Source organism: Podarcis liolepis, assembly GCF_965112155.1.
Source record: "Podarcis liolepis genome assembly, chromosome: 11".
In the NCBI taxonomy this organism is placed as follows: Eukaryota; Metazoa; Chordata; class Lepidosauria; order Squamata; family Lacertidae; genus Podarcis; species Podarcis liolepis.
The window spans coordinates 1,107,087-1,124,300 of record NC_139565.1 but is presented as its reverse complement, the minus strand read 5'-3'; the positions used below and the strand labels follow the sequence as shown (position 1 = coordinate 1,124,300).

The 17,214-nt window shown below is 41.7% G+C and overlaps 1 protein-coding gene across 6 annotated transcripts in view; it reads right to left on the bottom strand.

Moving 5' to 3' along the window:
- Positions 1-562: 562 nt before the first annotated feature.
- MAMDC2 (MAM domain containing 2) overlaps positions 563-17,214 on the bottom strand; it is an 84,461-nt gene continuing 67,809 nt past the window's right edge. For 4 of the 6 annotated variants that reach the window (XM_083464894.1, XM_083464897.1, XM_083464895.1 and 1 more), the window contains 5 exons: positions 6,545-6,638; positions 4,663-4,815; positions 3,427-3,686; positions 2,091-2,175; positions 899-1,564 (listed from right to left, as the gene is read on the bottom strand). In XM_083464894.1, coding sequence (XP_083321020.1) covers positions 1,500-1,564; positions 2,091-2,175; positions 3,427-3,686; positions 4,663-4,815; positions 6,545-6,638 — 657 coding nt within the window. In that variant the 3' untranslated portion in view covers positions 899-1,499. Of the gene's footprint in view, positions 1,565-2,090; positions 2,176-3,426; positions 3,687-3,722; positions 3,756-4,662; positions 4,816-6,544; positions 6,639-17,214 lie in introns of those variants that run through there. The other 2 variants (XR_014516931.1, XM_083464898.1) reach the window with 2 other exon arrangements.

Here is a 17,214-nt window from a genome sequence, read left to right as displayed (position 1 = left end):
AGGCAGACTTACCGTATATAGGAATAGCTGGTCTTGTGTTCCTAGAACTCCCCACAGTTTACAGCAACAGTTTGAATTACACATGCAAACCAACTGGAAGCCAGTGAAGTTCTTGAAACATAAGTACAGTCGTACCTTGGTTTTGGAACAGCTTAGTTCTCAGATGTTTTGGCTCCTGAACGCCGCAAACGCGGAAGTGACTGTTCTGGTTTGTGAACTATTTTGGTAAGCCGAATGTCCAACGAGGCTTCCGTGGCCTCCGATTGGCTGCAGGAACTTCCTGAAGCCTATCAGAAGCCGTGCTTTGGTTTTCGAACATTTTGGAAGTCAAATGGACTTCCGGAACAGATTCTGTTCTCCTTCCATGGTACAACTGTATTCATTGCAACAAGCCCTAGTTAAGAAAGTAGCTGCCACACACTGGGCTAGCTATATTTTCCAGATTATTATTTTTCAAAAGTAGCCTATTGTAATAGTCTGGTCTGGAAGTTACCAGTGCATGAGTGAGGTTTGAAAATATATTTTAGCCACTTCTAGTCACTTAAGTGGAGTCAGAGAAATTATTTTAAATTGTATTTTATTACCTTGTTCCAAATTATAGAAAAACGTGATGTAAATACATGTGCATGCGCACACAAAACACACACCCATACATATCTATAAAATATAAAATATTCAGCAATCAAATATGCACCATCTATTTCTAACAGGAAGGCAGATTGTTTGTGGCTGAGTATGATAAAGACAATTCTGCACAAGTCTATAAGGCTATTTTTTTTTAAAAAACAACAACCTGCATTCCAGTCTGCTGTAATGTATGCAGGTCACTGTTTATGTATTGTAATCAACACTCTAACAGAACCTTTACAGCAGTTCATCTGTTAGCTGCTGGAATGACAAATGGATTCATTACAATAATTGTTTGGCAAGGAATAGCCAAAAACAAAAAAACCTACCCAGATCGTTTATATGTTATACTTAATATTTTTATAAATGGGTCCCTGAAGTGATTGGGTTTCCTGAACAACAATTGAAAACTATTTCATTTGATCTACAGAATATTACTAGTTTTTAAGAATATTTTCTCCATTCTTTCTAAATTCCAGAATTAAATCCATAATTTGCCAAAGACAAGACATTCACTGAATGCAGTTTTAGTTAACACAATGAAAAATTATATATTTTGTCCATTTTGCTTTCTGTAACTATGTGCCCAAAAATGTTTACCAAAAACACATTTGTCTATTACTTCACACTCTGTGCAAAATGAATAGCCCTTTAGAATAACTGATGTCACATGCAAAATAAAATACAATAAAAAACAAAGTGAGAGAAACCCTGAGTCAGTAACTTCATTGGCAAGGCTGAATTCTTGCCATACCTTCATGCTGCTAACAAAATAGTTCAGTATTTATCACTCTACAACTGAGAGCAGGGAGGGAGCTGTGCAGTTCCTATTGTAGATAAGCAAGGTGATATTCCATCTGCCTCTGCGGAGCTCAGTATTCAATTTCATTAAAATCGGCAGAATAACCAGAAGATTGCAGTATGGTTTCTCCTGTTTCTAGAGGTGGAGGAAAAGAATATTTGAAGTAGCATACTATTCTATAGATAATTATTTTAACATGGGCTACTATTGAAAAACAAACACAGTGCAAACTTATACCTGTCTATTTGGAAATAAGTCACATCAGCTTTAATGGAGCTTACTCCCAGGTAGGAGGGTATAGTATTCCAACCATAATAATGAAATTCATTCAAATAATGGCCTAGTGGAATTTCAAGCAGTTGGTATCATTTGACAAAAGAATCAGGTGGGATTTGACTTAAGAGGTTCACTCATGCAACAGGACTTTTCCTTTCTCTCCTCCGTGCCATGCACCCCCAAATCTGCCTGGAAGGGTTGGGGAAGCACCCCACCAACACGCTGAGGGTATGTTTACATCTACATGGATTCAACACACAAGTGCCACTAGGAGCTGCCTCACTGTACTGCTTTATTTGTAGTTCATATAGTCATCTATCACCAGGAAATGGGGGGGGGGGACTAGAAATGAAGTGAAGAAGAACTTAAAGTAAATATAATTTACCTTTACAAGGTCCTCTCTGAAATAAAATATCATCAATGGCAATGTCACTTCTTACTGATATTCCACGAACTGCTTCAAATATAATCTGTATTTTTTAAAAAATACAATTTTTAAAATATTTTTGAAGGTAAAGTTTCCAATAATTTGAAAAGTATACATAGAAGAAATTCTTCAGTCAACTGAAATATTTTTTAGCCATGGACCTAATTAATGCAAAGAAGTTCAAGCAAATGGACTTCCCCATCCACTCCAACCCTCTGTACCCACTGAAAAGTCTCTCTGGAGGGTTTGTGCTGTGGGAGGGGGAACTACCCTACTGAATTTTGGGGAACTTCCCACCCCACCCCCCTACTTCAGCATCCACCTCCCACTCCATGTTATTCAGGAGGGTTCTCTGACCCTCCAGTGACCATTGGATGTGCTGGAAGGAAGACAAAAAGTCCCCTTACACTGGTTTCCTTCTAGTCACATTAGCTAGGATCCAGGCCAATGTGTTTTAATGAAATCTTTATTTCTTTATTGCATCCAGAACATTAAACATATTCTCTTAGGACTGCCTGGCAGATAGATACCTTAACTTAAAGAAAAAATCCAATTATTCTTGCCAGTGTTGTAGCTTCTCAGGTACAGTTAAGGCTGTAATCCTATACCCACTTACCTGGGAGTAAGTCCCACTGAATTCAGTGGGACTTGCCTCGGAGCAGGTATGCCTAGGATTGCACCATTAGATCAACATACAGAGCATGTTTACAGAAGCAAGTTCCACTGTGCTTATTTGAACTTTCTCCAAGTTTGCATAGGATTGTATCCCTTCTGCTTCTTCAGCTTTCATATGTGGCTCCAGCCAGGTCTGTATTATAGCAGTATCCCAGGTCTATGAGTAAGTACCATGGAACTCAATGAAGTTTACTTCTGAGCATACAGGTACAAGGATGGCATTGTTGCCAAGAAAGCCCACCTATATTATATGATCAGCTAGTTCAGAGTTATTCACTGTTAACTTGAGTCACCATGTTCCCTTGCTTGGGCCACTCAAAGGTTACTTGTACTTGCAGACAAGGCCAATCAGGAGAACTGAGCTGAAAAAAATATTTTTGTTCCACTGAGTTATTTTCACTGTGTTGGTTTAAATAGCTAGATGTGTACACGGTTTTTCCCACATTACTTTTCCCACATTACTTTTAAAAGTGACTGCATGGGAACACACCTGGGAACACACATTTGAGTTGCTTCAGACTCTGTTGCAAGACTGCAGCATGTGTGTTAGCAACTAAAAGTGAGTTATAACATGTCATAAACATCCCCAATGGGATCCATTGCTGCAATGTTAACTTACCTGATGAGATCTATCACATGTATATTCTATTTGGCCTCTTAACCATGTGATGCTTTGTTCACCATGCCTTCTCCAGAGGAGGATCTCGTCCTTATCACCATGCTTTTTCATATAAACATTTAATAGCCCTGTTCCAGAGCCATACATGTGATAAAAAAATGTAAGACACTGATGTCCAACAGTCCGTCGTAATACCCTTGAAACAAGCTGTGTCTTCTGTCCATAGATCATGTTGGATGCCTCTATGTACATGTAATGTCCTTTTTTAAAAGAAAAAGATGCACACCTCCATCAATGCTGTAATGAGTACCCTACCCTTGGGGCGTGTTCTGCATAAGGAATTAATTTGTCCACAGTTCAGTTAGACTTTCCTGGAGCTGCCTAGTGCACCAAGGCATTGCTTTCTCACAGTGTCGCCATTTCACAATCATCAGTGGCAGCAGTTTTTTATGTTCAGACTACAAGTGCATCAAATAATCAACAAGTTCATATATTCCTGCCTCTATTGCTACAATTCCACTCTTCTTTGCTACTCATTTTGTCAAGGGAAAAAATTCTCCCCCCTCCTCTTGACCACCCCAGTCAATCCTGAAAGAAATAAGAATTGATAGCAATCTCAGGAGATGGAAAGAGACCAAGAATAGCAAGAACAGCTGTGGGGTGCTATGGATATCGCTGCACAGAATTGCATTAGTTAACAATGTGCTTGAGGATTCTTTGAACTTGGAGAAATATTATAGGGAAATTCGTCTTGCGAAGCGCCTCCAAAACGGAAAACCCTTTCGTCTAGCGGGTTTTCCGTCTTGCGAGGCGTTCGTCTTGCGAGGTACCACTGTACTGGAATAAATAATCCAGATTTTATAATGTCTTGAGTGTTCAAGTGTTGTTCTTTTCCTGCCCAGGCTTATTGGAAGTGACTGAAAAAGAAATGAGACTGTCAATAATCTGTCACAGGTCTCTTTAATGCACAAAGCAACCTACATTGTAAGATCAGCTTTTTTGTTTGTTAATAGGAAAAGAGTAAACCTGTTTAAAGGGGTTTGTCTGGGTTCTTAACTGTGTAAGTCCTCTTTGCAGAATAAGCAACTATGGTTTATTGACCCATGTACATTATAAAAGAAATTATCCCCTCTAAATACTTTGGAGAGTATTGGATAAGAAAACTTTCTGTCTTATTCTCTGATCTTCCATATTTTAGTCAATGCCCTCTAGCTAAAAATTTACAGTTTAACTCACCTACCCCAGAAGTGTGGTCTCCTTTGGGTCCAGTGTAAGATGTTGGTGTCTGCCCTCTTCTCTTATGCCAACCACTCCGGTTTCTATTTTGCTGAATGAACCCACATTCATTTCGCTCAAAAGTACATTCTCCAGGAAAAGCAGGCAATATATCTGTAACAAAGAATTTACAGAGTTACAGTTCAAAGTAGGTCCAACCCTGTCTGAAATACCACACATATATGGCATTGTGGTTGGAAGTCATCACCAACTTTACCTGTTACCTAAAATTTGCAGTATCCATTAATCTATTTGAATTTGTCAGTTTTAAAAAGCAACACTGATGACACATTCCAAGGTTTTCTACTTTCTGAAATTATGAAAGCAAAATGGCTTTGGATCCCTTTACATAAAACAACATTAAACCATAAAACACACCTGCTTTTCACTCTAAAATAAACTTTATGGACAAATAATGTACTTGAGGAAAATGCAGGCCTGACTGAAAATATAGTTTGCCTCAGTCCTGGAGACTTAAGAATATGACCTTAATTATATATTTGCATAGGATTTTTCCCCCTACTCACAGTTTGGATCTCTAATGCTAGTGTGGACATTTAGGAAGTGTTACCCCAGAAAGTAAGCATTACTGACATGGGAGAACTCAAATTGCATCTTGCCACAATGCAGAAAGCACAGTTCATTCTGGCCTTCCATAAGTTCCTGCTTTCAGAGCAGACAGGGAGGAAACCCTGCAGGCTCGTCTCATGACAAGTGTGATATAATGGGAATTTAATGTGCTAAAGAAAAGCATCCATATTCTTTGCCGCTTCCCTTTGAATACATTCTATTACTCATCAGCAACATCATCCCGCTCTATGGATGTGGCTATAAGGCAGTTATAAGGCAGGCTTGTGGGACAATGGAGGCAAGGGTGCAGAGGCCGGTTCCCAGTGTTCCCAGCAAACACTAACATCATTTTCCTGAATGAACTGCTAGCATTAGTGTGAGCTGGCTGCTCTTTCTCCGGTGCCCTGGATTCTCCAGAAGATTGCAAGTATTTTGTATTCTATATTTCAGAGCTGTGGAATCTCTGGCGCTCCAGATCTTGCTGGACTACAACAGCCTGCACTGCGGACCACTGGCCATGCTGGCTGGGGGCCGAGGGGGGCTCAGTCCAACAATGTCTTGGACAGCCACAGCTTATCTGTTCCCACACTACTTAATTTTAGGTCACTAATAGGAGAGCACCCAGGACAGAGCACGCCTGCATATTCAGGTGTGTTTGGGTGTCCGTGTGGGTTTAGGCTGGGAATGTGCTTGGAATGGTGAGATTTCCATGCATGTGCTGCTCATGGATTGGGACTGATGTAACCCATATGTCACAATACACATATGAGTAAAGCCTGTGAATCCATTTATCATTTCCATATTGCTGAGTAAAGGCATGCTCAGATGCACAGTTATTTGACTTAATTTGTATCTTTACAACTAACTGAGCAATGATAATGTACTGTGGTGAGAAACAGAAATCGAGGATTAAAAAAAACTACTGTAAACTAAGCTAAAACGCAAGTGGCTTTAAAGTAAGATCAGCAATAAAATATATATTTGAAAACACTGGAGAAGGCAAGGTATAGAATAACAACAACATGGAGCATATTTTGGAAAATGGGGAAAACCAGGGAAGGAGGGGTAGATGGGAGGTCAAGTTAAATGTAAATTGGAAAATAATGTACTGATAACAATTTGAAATATATAAATAAAATCTTTAAAAAAAATTGTGGTATGCTGTGAGATATTCTGGAAAAAAAATATGGAATTAATTAGGGAATTCTATAAGAGACATAATAAGAGACAATTCTTAGAAACCCTGTGGACACCATATGCATATTTAACTTACCAGCTGCTTGACAACTTCCTAAACTCACTGACACATCATCTAGCGCCACTAGTCCACAATCCCAAAAGCTTCTACACCAGCTCACGAACACCACCTGAAATTTATAGAAAAGATGTTACTTTTTAAATGCTTTTGTTTTATCAGTCCTTGTAGTCTCCTTTTTCTAGGAAGAGAGCTTTCCTGCATTTCTTTTTTAGTGTTCTCTGCTGAAGACATCTGAATAATTTTAGTCTGAAAAGAGAGGCGTTCCTGTGTAGTCTCATCTCAGCACAAGCCTATGTTAAGTAACATTTATATTTTTCTGATTGTATGATAAATCCTGACTAGCTCTAGTACAAAACATTCTTTACTATTTACATTTTTAGGCAGTACTTCATCCCAAAGGATCAGACGGCAATAAAATATATTTTATCACAACTAGTGATGGGAGGTGCAAATATTCTCCACAAACTAAATTCTAATGTAAGAACCAGTTTTACAACCCACATTTAAAAAATATAGTAAATAATAAGTCAAGCTGTAATATTGCTAGTGTAAGTAATTTCAACCATATGTAATAGCAGGGGTCGGCAAGGCTTACCTTGTCTGGGCCAGTTCACTCCAGTGGAGATCCCTCGCCTGAGTGCGTGCGATTTCTGGCATCTGTGCAGACTTGATTTCCGGTGCTGCAAAAGTGAGTCCCCATGCTGTGCTGTCGGTTTAGCGCAGCGTGCGGGGACTCACCAAACAGGCGGCTCGGAGGCTGGTAAAACCACCCCCGTGGGCCGCTTGTGGTTGCCGACCCCTGTGTGACAGCTTTCTTTCTATTTTGGTGTGACCTTATTCTTAGCAATGCTATACCCTTGGCCATACAGTGATGTATACACAACATAATTAGAATTCAAAGTTGATGGAAAATATACGGTTAGTGGCAGGCTTAGTGATTAATGTGAGTCAATTTCAAGTTTGGTGCAAAAAATCAAAGAACGTGAATTCACTGCATTGCCCCATTGAATAAAAGTATCTGTACAGATTTTGGTTGCCATCCTAACAAGTTTACCCATGAATAAACATGTTTTTGAATAAACACGGCCTAGGACCCTCGTACCTACGGGACCACCTCTCCCGGTATGCCCCACGGAGGACCTCAAGGTCCATAAATAGCAACACCCTAGTGGTCCCGGGCCCTAAGGAAGTTAGATTAGCCTAACCAGAGCCAGGGCCTTTTCAACTCTGGCTCCGGCCTGGTGGAACGCTCTGCCTCATGAGACCAGGGCCCTGCAGGATCTGATTTCTTTCCGCAGGGCCTGTAAGACAGAGTTGTTCCGCCTGGCCTTTGGCTTGGAGTCAATTGATTCCCTCCCCCTCTTTCTTTTTTCCTTTCTCCTCCTGTGATGAGGCTGTATTTTAATGTTTTAATGTTGTATTTTAATCTTGTTTTTCGAGTTGTATTCATTCAACTTGTTTTTATTATTGCTTGTTAGCCGCCCTGAGCCCAGCCTTGGCTGGGGAGGGCGGGGTATAAATGAAACTTATTATTATTATTATATAATTTTCAGTGCATTAAAATGAAGATTCTATTTTAAATGAAAATTCTTTAATATTCTCATTAATTGAGAATATTCTCCAAAATATTACCATATTTTTCAGTGTAGATATTTTTTCCTTAGCAATAATAGGCAATAATAGCGGGTCCTCTTACACACAGATAGCATGGGGGGGTTGGGCGATTGGTGTCAGCAGCCAGGAGATTGGCAGCTGCGATTCGGCTTGTGATTGGTTGCTGCGGCAAGGTCTGCTGACAATTGGCTGCAACTATGGCAATTGGATGTTGAGGCGTGTGTGGCTGCGTCTAGCGGGCAGGTGGGCTTTGAGTGGCGACCATGCATATGATTGGTGGCCATGGCAATGCGTCCAATTTGCAGTGGTGTGCAGGCTGTAGAGCGACTGGCGGTGGTGACCCCCCGGTCACAAAATATAGGGGTCGTCTTATACATGGGGGCATGTATTCTCATAACATCACTAATCACAACATATAAATATTAAAGCCAATAGTATAAGATTGCAAAGCTTATGGGCAGACAGGTGAAGCAATTGCTGGGTCTCCGGAATGGAAATACAGTAAGATGGACTCTATACAATTTAACTAGATCAATACATTGGTGTGAGGGGAGCTACCTCATCAGTTTTACCCTATACTTAAAAGATGAAACAACTGAAGGAGAAAGGGGGAGTTTCTCCACTCCTATAAATAAAAAATCTTCCATCCGTGGTAAGCCTCTGAACACAAATGGCATGTTATGGGAACACAGCCACCACGGGGAATAATCTAAAGTAGCCTTTAGAAGCAGAATAAACATTGCTTCCAGGGCTGGGTTAATGTATTTGGAAACAAAAATTTCTTTTCCATGTACTATCTGAAAGGCAGTAGGCAAGTGAATAATGCTAATTGCATGCCAGACCTTAACAAAAGACCATTTGTTCCCCCTCCTATTTTACAAACCAGAAAGCTAATTCTTTTTTAGGATAATTAGTAGCAGAATTGGCAAATACAGTCATACCTTGGGTTACAGACGCTTCAGGTTGCGTTTTCTCGGGTTACGGACCACCGAAACCCGGAAGTACCGGAACAGATTACGCCTGGGTTTCGGTGGTTGCACATGCGCAAAAGCGCTAAATCGCGCTTTGCACATGTGCAGAAGCACTGGATCGCAACCCACGCGTGCGCAGACACGCAGCTGCGGGTTGTGAATGTGCATCCCACACGGATCACATTTGCAACCCGAGCGTCCACTCTAAAGGCCAAAGTCTGCTGGCTGAGACTCCACTGTAGGTAGTAATTCTTCCACTGATACTTGACAGCTTTATGCTTGAAGCAAGAAGCCCTTTTGCAAGAGGCAACAAATACAATTATAAATATGTTTTCTGAACAGCATCTGAACAATCTCTGCAATTATTCTGCTGCTTCATCTATAACAGATGGAACTGAAATCCCTGTGCACCTTGTAAAAACTTTGAATCTGGGTGGGGGCTGTTCAAATGTTGACTTTACATACTTCCATTTGCCATTTCAACTGGTTAATGTATCTTGCAGATGACCTGCCAACATGAATTATTTCTGTTGGCCCCTTGGTCTCCAAGCAAGCAGTTCCTCAAAAACTTGCCAATGAACAATCACATGAATTAAATTACAAATTCTCAAGAGGATCTAAATCTGCATAGTCTTTTCAGTTTAATGCAGCATGACAGCTGAACAATATCTCACATTTAATCATACCGCATGAAGTACCGTATCTTGCTTTCTGTGATATATTCAACATCAAATGAGAAACTATTGCAACAAATCATTTCCATTCTTACTGAAGCTAATGTAGTGATTTGCCCTTTCATTATGTTTCTTCAGACCCAACACCCTAGCCATTATTTCTTTATTATTACATTTCTATCCCACTTTTCTTCCACGGAGCTCAAGCTGGCACACATGTTACCCTCCTGTGGGGCAGGACAGGCGGAGAGGTGGTGACTGTCCCAAGGTCACTCAGTGACCTTCACGCATAGGTGGGGATTTGAACCCGGGTCTCCTAGGATACCCACACTAGCTATTTCAGCCATCTTTCTTGTTCTTTCCTGCCACAGTATCTGAAAACTACTGTGATCTAATGTGTCTTCTCGTTTGATTTTTGAAAAAAATCTATGATGTGAGGACAAAATCGGTGAGTTTCCAGTTGGCACAACCAAACAAATCACAAACAGAAACATGAACTGCACGTATGCACACAATGTAGAATAATTTTTAAATATCAGGGTTTCCACTTCTGCAACGATACTGTTTTTCCCTCCACAGAGGTTATATTAAATTATCAGAAAACATGGTTACAATTTGTAAATGTGTTGAGTACACACATGTGTCCCTTCCTACAATGCATGAGTCAAAATACTGTAATAGGATCTCTGCTCTGAGCCTCCCTGCCAAAGAGGAGGCTAGGAAAGCGGTAGAACTTTGAATTCCAGAAAGAAGAACAGGATTTAGAGGATGAGTTGAGCACAGAAGTATACAGGCAGCTCCATATCATTAATTAAAGTGTTCACAACATAGTCAATATTATTTAATATACACAATTGGTAATAGATTTAATATATTTATTAAATTTAATCTGTCCCTGGTAGATGCACTGCACGGAAATGCAGGAGAACCCAGTATTTGTGTGTGTAAAAGAGAATCCCACCCAGAGAAGATCCAGGTGCACAGAGCAGGAGTCAAAGTGACCCCAAAGGTCCCCTTTCCTTATGAATGTGAGTGTGTGGATGTGAGAGACACTAAAGGGGATCTGAAATATCTTCCCCTCTCCAATCGAAAAACAAGAGTCCGAGTTTGCTTTCCCCCACCAGACAGGTTTTTCTGCACAGCTGATACCTACCTACCGCAATCTCCCCAAACCCCTGCCACTCCTTCTCACCCCACTGATCCCCCTTCTCTAGGGCCCAGCCAGACCCTTGACTTCTGCGCACCAAAGACAGTGAGGAGTGCCCCCAACTCCCCACCACCAGCCCCCGTCCGGGGACGGCTCTCCCCTAGCCTTTTGCTCCCTCCTTCCTGACTCTATGGGGTCAGGCGGCTTCCACCTTCAGAGTCTACATTTCCCCTGTGGCAACTACTACATGAAGCTGCTGAGTGAAGCCATGTAAACATTCCTCCTTTTTAATCTGGTCCTGGTGAGGCAGTAGAAATACTGGACCAATGTCTGATACTAGTATTTCCAGTCCTAGGACAACACTTTAACCATAATACCAGTACTTCTCAAATGTTTTTATTTTATTTTTTATAATCATATTTATTAAAATTTCCAATAATGACAGAATAGAAAAAGTAGAAAAGATAAAGAAAAGAAAGAAAAAGAAAGACCAATTTTACACCCTTATTTTCATAACCTTCTTTCTGGGACTCCCTCCTTCCCCTCCCGACTGTATTCCCCTTTCCCTAAGTTGGTTCCACAAGTTCTCATTCCCAATTTAAACCTAATATATTGCGCCTATTAGCCAATTTAAATTACAATCTTAGCACCACTCCTCATCTTTAACAGAATAGAGAAAAAGTTTTCCCCCCAAGATCTACCCCATTTCCTTCCACGAATTCCCCCTTTTCTTTCTTTTTTTCCCAACACATGTTAGATCAAAATACCCAAGTTATATAGAAAGATAAAAGATAGAAAATAGAAGAAGATTCAAGAAGTTGGTTACATAGCCTTTGGATTCTAAAATTCCCCCTCCCTTCCCCGGTTTAGATTCCCCATGTCCATCAGTCTGTATGCTGTCGGCCTGGAGGTCTCAAGTCCACAGCCAAATTTTCCTCAATCCATCTTGCCGGTTTTCTTTAAATTTGCTTGTTTTGATGCTGTTTAACTTCAAAAATCCAGTCCAATAGAGGCCTTTGATTTCCTTTGATCGTAGTTGCTCCTCCCATTGTTCTTTCCGTGGCGTAGTTGGTCCTTTGCTCTTTTGTTTCTTACTTTCTCAGGTTTCTGTCTTGTTCAGCTGCAAAACCATTCTTATTCCGAAATCTAATATCTACAGAGGTTTGTTATTCAGGAACAAAAACTTACGTCCAGTTCCTACCTTGCTTCAATAGAAAAATTCCATTGTGTTGTCACCTCTGTAGACAAAACAATATTTCAGTTTGGCTGCTTTCCCAGGAGATAAGACCTGTACACATCCCGGAGTAGTTTTCCACATACGCCACTTGTAATGTCCCAAAGCCCCTCTAGGGGGGTTGCAGTAACTTTGTATCCTCTAATCCAAAAGTCAAGTTGTTGTTTCTTTCCCCCCCGACATTTTATATCCATTTTTATATCCAATTGTAACAAAATTTACCAACAAAATACTTATAACAAAGTCCTCTTTATATTCTCAAGATTTGACAGCTACTTTGACAGCTGTCAAATTCTCCATCTCTCTCCGCCAGGTTCTCCGAATCGCCCCGGTTCCCGGGGGGGGGGGTTGCCTTTTCCCTCTCACCCTCGACTTTTCTCCTCCAGCGCAATTCTTGTAGTATCCCATCGTGGAATTGATATTTTTTGTCAGCAATAAGCTTCTGAATCGATCTTGGTTTCTCAGTCCTTGTTTTAGCATGTTTACAATCAGGGAGGGGACTGACTTCCTTTTTAGATCCCCCCCCCCGCTCGTGCCGAATTCTTCTCAAATGTTTTTAAATTGGTTCAACTTATTACTCATTCTTTCAGGACCCACTTGTCAACCAAGTACCTCAGGTTACATACGCTTCAGGTTACAGACTCCGCTAACCCAGAAATAGTACCTTGGGTTAAGAACTTTGCTTCAGGATGAGAACAGAAATTGTGCTCCGGCAGCACGACAGCAGCGGGAGGCCGCATTAGCTAAAGTGGTGCTTCAGGTTAAGAACAGTTTCTGTTGAATAGTGGGTAGACATGGCAGACGACACAGCGATTTCTCCAAAGCAGCTCTTTATTTTGTAAGCTGGAACAGAAACTGAACAGCAAACAGCTTAGCTGGCCTGCTGTTGGTATTAAAGGGTTAAGAAGCTCTAGTCAAGACGCTCTAATCACTGAGCAGCTGAAGGTCGTTAGGCTTCCAGGAATGTGAGTTTGTATAAATAGTCAACTCACTCCTGTGTTTGCCCCTTTTTTCCCCCTTCTCCTTTTCTTTTGGGACGTGTTTGCTGAAATGTGTGATTCTTCACCAGGGTTTTTTGTTTTGTGTAAATAAACCTTTTATTTGAGTTCCAAACCGCTTGCTCCAAGATTCCTTTATTGAAAAGATGCTGACTCTCCAGCCCTTCTTGAGCCGCTGTGCGAAATGCTCTGCTGTAATGGGACATTGTGGTATCAGAAGCGCACTGGACATTTGATTAGCATTAAACTAATTAAAGTTTAATGGGACAGGTTATGGTTGTTTGTACGTCAAGAAGGAGATAAGGAGTGCAGTTAAGAGTGATTTATGCAAGGACTGGAGCGAAGACAGAAGCGGTTGCCGACAACGAAAGCCTTCAAAGCAGCTTGAGTCCTGCAACGTGCCTAGGAAAAGTTTTAAAGAGGCACTGCGCAGTTTGTACTCGCTGGAAGACGTCTTATTCCTCGAGGAGCCACCTCAGCAGCTGGGAGACGGTCTACAGGTCTGTGAGTATCGTTCCTAAACCCCAGGGAGGATGGCAGAGTCCCAGGAAAGTTTTACTGTCCCATTTACGCGACTCAATGGGAAAAATTGGCAAGATTGGAAGGCTAGAGTAAGGGTTTGGTTGCAAGTAAAAGAGTTGTGGAGTTGTACTGAAGCACCGCCTTTACAGGCAGCTGCAGACGCGTCTGCAGAAGACAAAGCAGCGGCAGCAGCTTCGCAGAAACGCGACAGGAAAGCCCAAGGTCTACTAGTTTTGGCAGTGGGACCAGAGCGAATGCCTTATGTTTCTGAGTTAAAGAACACGCATGAGGTCTGGACGGTTCTGCAGCGGCTAAATTCCAGAAACACTGCTGGGGCCAAGATCCATGCTACAAGATGTTTGTTTGATTTACGTCTCCAACCGGGAGCGTGTGTGAAAGAACATATTGCAAAAATGGTGTCTGCCTTTAATCAACTAAGACAGCTGGGCATTCCTTTCTCTATGGAGCAGCAGTCATACATATTGTTGTCTTCTCTTGATAAAAGCTATGAGACTCTAGCTTTAACTTTGGAAGCTATGCCTTCAACTGAAATAACCCTTGAATACATTTCTTCTCGACTTGCTGATGAACAGGATAAAAGGCAAAGAGAAAGAGGTTTGTCTTCAAAGGGGAGTTATGCTGTGCCTAAGAGTGGGGATGCTGAGTTTGAGAACACAGTAAATGCTTTTGCAGCTAGACACTGTTTTCGCTGTGGTTCCTCTTCCCATTTAATCAGGAATTGTACACGTGAACCTGGTCAAGACAGCACCAAGGCCGTTACCCCTAGTCACCAGACAAGGAGTTCCAGGGGATGTCGAAGAAGAGGAGGAGGCCGTGGCTACTCCCACAGCACACAGCACATGGCTTCAGCAATGGCGTTGATGCAAGGGTGTGGCCAAGGCAGCAATCTACGCTGGTTGATCGACAGTGGTGCATCTCACCACCTGGTGGCGCCATCTAGTGCCCGTTTGCAGAATTGCAGACATTTGCAAACCCTTAAAGTTGTGACAATGGCAGATTCAACTAAACGTTCCTTAGAGACCATAGGCACAGTGTTTTTGAAGTGTTTGCAAACAGAAATTGATGCCTACGTGCTAAAGGGAATGAAGGGGTGTATTTTGTCTGTGTCAGAACTTGATAGAAATGGGTTTAAAACTGTGTTTGAAAATGGGGTTTGCACTATTTCAAAGAATAACGTATCTCTTTTGCAGGTGGAATGCAGAGATGGGTTATATTATTTTGAGACAAGTCCAGATGAAGTTGAACAGGTTCATGCTGGTTGTGTGAACTCGCCTACCCATAATTCTTGTGTTCATTTATGGCACCGCCGTTTGGGACATATTAATTTTCAGTATGTTAAAAGACAACCTGAATTATCAGAAGGGTGCAAATTGAACAAATGTGCTAAGTATTTGGATTGTACTGCATGCAAAAGGGCGAAGGTTCATAGATGCAGCTATCCCAGTTCAAATAGGAAATCTGACAAAGTATTCCAACTTGTGCATATGGACCTATGTGGCCCAATGCCTGTTGCTAGCATGGGAGGTTCGAGGTATGCACTGTGTCTCTCAGATGACAAAACAAAGGTTACATGGTTTTTTCCTCTCAAAACAAAAGCAGATACTGCAGAAACAGTTAAAAATTGGGTTCATGGAGCAGAACTTGAATTCGGTACTAGAGTTCTTGCTTTTCAGACAGACAGAGGGTCAGAATTTACCGGGTCTGTGTTGCAGAATTTCTTTAAGAAAAAGGGAATTAAGCATCGTCTGTCTACACCTTATTCCCCCCAAGAAGGAGGTGTGGCCGAACGTAAAAACAGGGTTCTTCAAGAGTTGGCAAACTCTATGTTGTTTGATGCTAAACTTCCTCAAAGTTACTGGGCGGAAGCCTGGCAGACGGCTACTCATGTTCTGAACCGAGTATATAATTCGGTAATTGATACTACGCCATATTTTGCTTTATATGGGAAGAAGCCCAAAGTTAATTACTTTCGGGTGTTTGGATCTCAAGCCTATGTACTTATCCCAAAAGCGTTAAGGAAAAAGGGAAGTCCAAGGGCTAGGAAACTCATCTTTTGTGGGTACGAACCACACGCCAAATCTTGGAGGTTCATGAACCCAGATGGGGATACTACAAGAGTGGTCCTCAGTAGGAGCGCTGAATTTTGTGAGCAATCCGGATGGACTCACTTACATGCTAACCCTGACATTTTGAGAGATGATTTAGGCATTTATGCTGAGAAAGAAAGTCCAGAGGGTGATGAGCCAGAAGGGGACGGTGCACATGGTTCAGATGCAGATTCTGACCAGGCACAAGGTTCTTCTCCTAAGGTAGAAAAGCCAGAATCTAAGAGTGTTCCAACATCGCCAGTCAGTAGGCCTAGCAGACAGCAAAAGCGAAGCAGGTCACCTGCAACACCAAGCCCAAGGGAGGTATCTAAACGGAGGTCTTTATCCCTAGAGGCACGTCCAGACATAAAGTCTGAGACAGATTCTGACAGCCAACGGTCAGAGGGGGCACAAGAGGAGCAATTGCACAGGTCAAAACGTGCCACAAAGGGCAAGCCGCCAGAGCGGTTTAAGGTGACAAGTGTATACGTAAATATGGCACAGTGTGAGCCAGATAGCTATGTAGAGGTACAACAGCTTCCAAGCTCAGAAGCCGCAAAGTGGCAGGAAGCAATGGAAAAAGAGATGGCTTCAATGAAGTCTCTCGGTGTGTTTACAAGTACAGAGCTTCCAAAAGGGCAACAAGCTGTAGGTTGTCGATGGGTATATCGTTTAAAGCCCACAACTACTGAGGAGTTGTAATATAAAGCCCAACTAGTTGCAAAAGGGTTTTCGCAGCGCAAAGGAGTTCACTATTCTCAAATCTATGCCCCTACTTCAAGATCGGAGTCATTAAGAATGCTTTTAGCCTCTTCAGCTAAGAAGGGAAATAAGCTGTTTCATTTTGATGTCAATGTGGCTTATTTAAATGCAGACTTACAGGAGGAAGTCTATATGATGCCACCACCAGGTTTTGAAGGAGACAAGCCAAACCAGGTCTGGCGCCTACACAAATCCATTTATGGGTTGAAGCAGTCTGGCAGTAATTGGAATTCCTGCTTAAACGATGCTCTAGAGAGCATGGGGTTCAGAAAGAGCGCAGCAGATGCATGTCTTTATCTAAAAGGCTCGGGATGTGAACAAGAAGCAGTCTTGATATTTGTTGACGATTTATTATACAGTGGAAAGGACGATAAACTTGCACAACAATTTGCCACAAAGCTTGGAGAAAGGTTTCAGATAAAATCACTAGGCAATGTATCTGTTTATCTAGGAGTTAAAATTCAGCAAGATGAAGATGGGAACTATTGGCTCAGCCAAGAAGCTAAGATCCAGCAGTTGCTGGAAAGGTTTAAAATGGACAACTGTGCTGGTGTTAAAACCCCAATGGAATTAAGTTACACAAAGGATGCTCAAACTGAGCAACAGACAGAGTTCTGTAATCCCGGGGTTTACCAGTCAGCGATAGGCAATCTAC